The sequence below is a fragment of the Elephantulus edwardii genome, unplaced genomic scaffold, assembly GCF_000299155.1.
Source record: "Elephantulus edwardii isolate Elephantulus edwardi_28Jun2011 unplaced genomic scaffold, EleEdw1.0 scaffold00105, whole genome shotgun sequence".
Classification (NCBI taxonomy): Eukaryota; Metazoa; Chordata; class Mammalia; order Macroscelidea; family Macroscelididae; genus Elephantulus; species Elephantulus edwardii.
In genome coordinates, this window is record NW_006399855.1 from 8,352,154 (window position 1) to 8,359,451 (window position 7,298).

Genomic DNA, 7,298 nt, shown 5'->3' on the forward strand with positions numbered 1-7,298 from the left:
AACATTCTGCCAAAAGCATCCTTGATTATAGCAACTCGAGGTTTGAATTTGTTCTTCAGTTCCTTGAGCTTAAGATATGCTGAGCAAGTTCGGCCCTTTTGATTTTCTGACTCCAACTCCTTGCACATTTTATTGTAATATTTTGCTTTGTCATCCCGTACTGTCTATTTTGCTAATTTTTCTTCATCCTGTAATTTTTTCCTTTTTAAAAGGGCTTCATAATAAAAACAGAAACCTCTGAGGGATGGAATATATACAAATCGCCCATGTAGAAGAATTACAAATAACTGATGTAGCTATCCCACCCTCAGTGAAGGAAAACAAAAATACCCTATTACTGAAATGTGGGCTGCAGAGAATGAAAGAGCCAAAGAGCCCAGGATGGAAAATGAGGTAGGAAGGGAAGTTTTTAACGTACAAAAACCAGACACCTGAGGCTAGTGATGTGGATAAATCAGGTATGGTGTAACAAAAATGGCACTTTATCTCTGTGGTATCCAAGCCAAAAAACCCAACAAATTTCGATTGCAGGTACAGCCTACAATGCATCAGGTCAATAATTCTCAAAATTGTCAAGGCAGCAAAAAACAAGAAAAGCTGGAGAGACTATCACAGCCAAGAGAAGCCTAAGTGGACATGACATTTAAAAATAATGTGGTGTCCTAGGAGCCAGGAGAGAAAAAGGACATTAGATGAAAATAAAGGAAATCCCAATAAATAAATAAACTGGTTTGTTAATTGGAACAAATGTATCATTATTGTAAGCTATTATTAATAATAGGGAACTGGATGCAGAGTAGAAGAGAACAAACTCTCTATATTTACCAATTTTTTTGTAAATCTAAAACTGTTCTGAACAGCTCCAGATCCTCTATTATACACATGGGTATATTATATATACATGTAGGACTAACCACTGCTTGGCTATATATACAAGTGGATGTACTCCCATATGGCCTCTCACTTCCAATCAGTGTACCTAACACCTGTGTAACTACATGTACATTGTTATTATTACTGTTGTTGCAAGATTGCAACATTTATATAAAGTATAACAGTATTCACTGCTATTGCCTTTTATTTTTTTTTTTTTAAATTTTAGTCATATTTATTTATCTCGTGACAGAAAGCGTAAGTTTGTTATAAATAAGAATGTAACATACATTCTAAACCAAAGGCCTTTTATTTTTACTCTAGCTTTCTTTTCTGTATCTATCTCTACCTTGGTTTCACTGTGCTAACTTCCCCCATAAACTGTCTTTCATTCACTTAAGTTAGCACCTGTCTACCTTGAGAGATAATTATTCTCTCTTACCTCTTCCAACTCATGGAAACATCAATGAATGTTTCTTTCTGTGAACAAACATATTATTTTTATAATAGTAGTTTCATAAAATAAGATCCAGTTGTGACTGATTTATTTCACTCAGCATACTGTCTTCCAAAGCTAGTCATATTGTGGCTAACACTGAGAAGAATGAGAATTCCAGAACACTTAATTATGCTCATACAATTATTTCCTCTTACTTGGAACCACAATCAGTACTCTTGGTACCAACAGTCAGATCAGGAGACATACTGCATTGGGTTAATCTGCAGGCAGAGACCTCTCTAAATTGCCAAGGAGCAATGATGTCAGTTTGCAGATTTAACTTGTGATGGATCCAAACCACAGTCTTTTCAATAACTTGCTGTAACTGACAGCTGGACAGTAAGTAAGGATGACAGAAGAATTGATGCCTTTGAGCTGTGGTGTTCAAGAAGAGTACTGAAGTGACATGAACAGCTAAAAGAGCAAACAGATAAGCCTTGGAGAAAGAACAGCCAGAATGTTCCTTGTAGCCAAAGATGGAGAAGCTTCAGCTCACACACTTTGGGCATGTAGTTAGGAGAGATTATTCCTCCCCCTAACATGCTTGGAAGAAGACATAATGCCTGGAAGAGTGGAGGTCAGTGAAAGAAAGGAAGATTCCCAATCAAATGGATTGGCACAGTAACTACAATGGGCTCATGTATGTCAAAGGTGATGATGGCACAGGACAGAACAGTAGGGTTCAGATCTATTCATAAGGTCACACTCAACAGCAATGTCTTCCAGGTTCATTCATGCCATATGTCTCAGATTCATTGTTACTTTTTTTTTTGGTATGCGTGCGCACACGTGTGTGTGTGTGTGTGTGTGTGTGTGTGTGTGTGTGTGTGTACCGTCAAATCAGATCTGACTGGTACAGGAGGAGATTGCCCTTCCTTCTCCAACAGAGCATCTGGTGGATTTGAACCACACACCTCTGGGATTGCAGTACCAAATTTCTTGCTATAGATGAATAAGCACATCCAGGGATTCATGTGTCAATTGAAACACCTCAGTGGGTATTCCATCAATCTCTTTGGTGGGCAATTCAATCTGTATGCTGAGCAGATAATCTCAGAAGATTGGTTATAAAAAGAAATTTGCTATCAGGATTGAAAAAAGATTCATCAACCAACTGTGATACACAGATGACACAGCCAAGCTTGCAGAAAATGAGTAAGACTTAAAGCACTTATTGATGAATCTCAAAGATAATGGCCGTCAATATGAATTACACCTCAACAAAAAACAAAATATTTACCACGGGAGCAATAAATAGCATTATAAGTGCAGAAAAGACTGAAGTTGTCAAGGATTTAATTTGACTCGGATCCCATAATCAACATCCAAAAACACAGCAGTCAAGAAATCAAAAGATACATTGCACTGGGCAAACTGCTGGCAAACTGTTCTTCAAAATGCTAAAAAGCAAGGATATCATTGTAAAAACTAAGGTGGTGTTTCACCCAAGCCATGGTATTTTCAATTACTTCATATGCAGAAGATGGATAATGAATAAGGAAGACCAAAGAACTGTTGCTTTGAAATATGGTGTTGGTAAAGAATATTGACTTTACCCATGAACTACCAAAAGAACAAACCAATCTAGGAACAAGTGAAGCCAGAGTATTCCTTAAAGGTAAGGATGGTAAGACTCCCCCTCACATACTTTGGGCATGTTATCAGAAGAGACAAATGCTTGGAGAAGGACATCATGCTTGGAAAAGGTGAGAGTCAGCAAAGAAGAGGAAGGCCCTCAATGAGACAGACTGACACGATGTCTTCAGTAATGGGCGTAAGCACAGCAAGACTGTGAGAATGGTGCAAGATCAGGTAGAATTTTTTAGGGTCACTATAAACTGTTAGATTTGCTCAAAGGTAATGCACACTACAAAAACAAAGAAATTCAATGGGGGAGTAATACAGATACAGAACTTTAAGCAGTTACTAAAGCAAGCTGGAAAAAAACTGAAGTGCATCTGTAGATTTCCATGTCCTGGCTGTTAATATCAGAAGACCTAGAAAGGAGAAATAAGGAACTGAACTTCTGTAATCAAGGCCCTACAAATAGTACATTACCTAACTAAGTTCAAATTATTTACTGAAGACAAAGGTTCTGGATTTATAGATTCCTACTTTTAGATCTTTTTTCACTCAGTATTAAATCTTCAAGACCTTAAAGAAGTAAATAGCTAAGCTATCAACAGAGTTTACTTCATATGGGACTCAAACCAGAAAACTGTAATTCTCCAAAAGGTTAAAGCAACCTCTTTCCATAATTATAATAGCTATTAATAAGAATGGATATAGTGCTTGATTTTGGGCAAATTTACTTATACCACTACACTCAAATGCAAAGTATTTGATGATGGTCCACCAATCTAAAATAGATTCCTACAAGTGACATTCAACTATCTTCGCAGTTTTCAAATGATACATAATGGGTTTTGATTCTAAACTTAGTGCATAAAACTAATAGTTAACACTTCAAAATGCTATTAAAATAAAATAGAAGATTCTAAAAAAGTAATTGCAACTTATCGACTTGCTTACCAAAAACTGTGGGGGTTTTGTATCTGCATTGGAGATTACATATTATTATTTATGTCTCTTTCATGTTTCAGTAAACCTAAGTGATTAACGTGCAGAATCATGTAGGGGAAAAAAGAAACAGCAATAAAACTGTACATACTGCACCTCATTAGTTATCACTTTATAATAAAAAGTTCTATATAACCTAACAATAAATATCTCTATGCATCCTATAAAATAGCTGACTCTGCATCTCAATGACTGTTCACTACCACTTACTGTTCCCAGTATAAAGCAATAGTGCCCAACTTATTATAAGGGAAGAGAAGGACTCACTTTTCCCTCATTTCAAAGATTTCCTAATTTACCCAACATCTCATTATTTTTTTATTATACTCGTTTATTTATAAAATTTGAATACATTGTTTTTCAGACTAGATTCTTACAATTTCCCTCCCCCCAAAACATCTCAGTGTCATATTGAAAAGCTTCCATCTGTGACCACATTCTGCTCTCCCCTTCTTAAAATTTACAAAGGAAACAAATGTCTTAGGCATAACCTTGATATTGTCCCAATTCTGCCTGGTTCCATTCTGTTACAACTTGTAACTGGCATCACCAGTTTAGGGGCATTAGCAGTGTAAATAACACAAAAGTATTGTATTGCATTTCTAGAATTCATATGACATAGGTTCTTATAATTCAGTTTGGAAAGCAAAGATTTAAAATCCACTGGAAAAGTCACAAATACATGACTAAGAAAGCAACAAAAGAGCCACAAACCTTCTTGAGAAGACACAATGGGTGGCATGTAGTCAGGAATGTATTCTTTCCTTTCTTCTGCATCTTTACTTCCAGGTTGAGGAAACTGAAGTACATTGTTTTTGCTAACAGGAAATGAAGGAATTTGATGTGGAAAAGTAACAGGTTCTATATTGTGAATATAGTCTTCTAATTCATGAAGATTAACTCCCATCAGCTGGAAAGCTTCACTAACATCATCCAAAATAGGATCTGTTCGGCCATCTGAAACCAATCAAAAGCAAATAAAATCATTCTAAGAAAGTTTCAATGAATACTTTTTTCTATATTAAAAAAAAGTATTACACACAGCTCCGAGTCAAAGATAATACATATTTAGGACGTAGTTACTGAAAAGAATAGATTTTAAAGAGTATCTTAGAATTTAAATAAGTTTGAAAGCTGATTTTTTTAAAAAAAACCTTTTTTGCCCTTTTTTTATTATTTGTGTGAGTGTACCGTCAAGTCAGATCTGACTGGTTACAGGAGGAGATTGTCCCTCCTTCCCCGGCAGAGCATCTGGTGGATTCGAACCGTGCGCCTCTGGGATTGCAGTGCAGTTTCTTGCCACTAGGCCACCAGAGCTCCCCTAAAAAAACCTTTTTCTTTTACTTTATTATACTATTTTTGTGTATATTCTGTCAAATTGGATCTGACTGGTACAGGAGAAGATTGCCCCTCCTTCTCCAGCAGAATATCTGGTGGATAACGAATCATGCACATTTGAGATTGCAGTGCAGGTTCTTGCCAGTAGGCCACCAGAGCTCTGAAAAGCTGATGTTTTTCCCCAAAAGCTGATTTTTAAAGTCAGTTTTAAATATGATTTGAAAACCAACCAGAAGACAGATAATTCAAACTAAAAGCTAGATTATAACAAATATCAAATGTTTAAAGTTTATTGATAATCAAGCATCAGAAACAGTGGCTGACACACAGCAAACCCTCAATAAATATTACTGTTACTATTTTTTCTAACAGGTAATTAGAATGTTCTGTTGACTATGTAAATATATACCCACTATATTTTCTCTGCTCTGTGCCATAGCGTCAGAAATGACTCATAGCTGAGCCTCCATTGGGTTTTCAGAAGCAGTAATCACACAGGATTGCTCATCCTCTTGCAGAGCAGCTGGTGGATTTGAACCATGTGTCTTTAGGATTGCAGTGCAGCTTGTTACCACTAGGTCACCAAAGCTCATTTATTTAATTCTATTTTTCCTCTATTTATTCTTAAACATATCTCTGCCTAAAACAGTGACCAACATATAGCTGACATTCATTATCTGAATTAATACCACAAAACCAATTTCAAAAATGCAAGAAAATTCACAACTTAGATTATAAAGATAATTTGCAAATAAATCTTAAGATATAAGTAGAAGATAAAATTAAAAATGGACAGAGAGTGGTATAGTCTTAATACCTAGATAAAAACTTAGGTATAGTGAGATTTATGAGGAGGACGACTCATAAACAACCTGAACTATGCAGATGACACAACTTGCTTGCTGAAATTGAGGAGGACCTAAGTTGTTTGCTGCAAAAGGTCAAGGACTGCAGTCTTCAGTATAGACTGAAGCTCAACATCAAGAAAACAAAGATTGCCGGTTTGAATCCACCAGATGCTCTGCCGGGGAAGGAGGGGCAATTTCCTCCTGTACCAGTCAGATCAGATTTGACGGTACACACACACAAAAATAATAAAATAAAATAAAAAAGAAAACAAAGATTGTCACCAATGAGTCAAATTGGCAACATCATGCTAGAGATGAGACTGAGATTGTTAAAAATTTCAGCTGGCTTGGTTTGACCACCAATACTTTTGGTACCAGCAGTCAGGATCTTCAAAGACAAATTGCATTGGGAAAATCTGCTGTCAGGGACCTCTCTGGAGTGTTGAAGAGCAATAATGTCACTCCAGAAACTAAGGTGTGCCTGACAAAGGCCATGGTCTTCACAATTATTTGCTAAGCATCAGAGAGCTGGAAAACAACCAAAGATGATAAAGAATTGACGCCTTTGAGTTGTGGTGCTGGAGATGTGTTTTGAACATACCACAGACTGCCAAGAGAACTAACGGGTCTGTCCCAGAGAGGGTGAAACCAAGCTGTTCCTTGGAGGCAAGGATTTTAAAGCTCTGTCTCACATACTTTGGGCATGTGGCCAGGAGGGAACAGTCCTTGGAGAAAGACATCATGCTTAGAAAGGTAGAGGGACAGTTCAGGAGAGGAAGACCCCGGAAGAGATGGATTTACACAGTTACTGGGGTATTGGGGGTAGGGAGACAGTGAGACTGGTTCAGGATAGGACAGAGTTCAGACCTACTGTACTTTGGGTTGCTATGAGTTGCAGGCAGCTTGACAGCACATAACAACAACAGCAATACTTGTTGCTGTTGTTGCTGTTGTTGTTATGTGTGGTCGAGTCGCTTGCAACTCATAGCGACCCTATGTACAACAGCCCTAAACCTTGCTCTATCTTGTGCCAATCACACTGCCTCTAACACACCCATCCCGATTACCCCAGTCAATGAATCAATCCACCTCATTGAGGATCTTCCCCTCCTGTGCTGTTCCTCCACCCTCCCAAGCATGATGTCCCTCTCCAAGGACCT

General features: G+C 37.4%; 1 protein-coding gene across 1 annotated transcript in view; it reads right to left on the reverse strand.

The window, feature by feature from the left end:
• The window catches only part of TAF3 (TAF3 RNA polymerase II, TATA box binding protein (TBP)-associated factor, 140kDa), a 255,515-nt gene that overhangs the window by 240,096 nt on the left and 8,121 nt on the right, over window positions 1–7,298 (reverse strand). Inside the window, exon 2 of the mRNA XM_006891852.1 lies at window positions 4,667–4,909. Within this exon, the coding sequence (XP_006891914.1) occupies window positions 4,667–4,909 (243 nt within the window). The remainder of the gene's footprint in view (window positions 1–4,666; window positions 4,910–7,298) is intronic.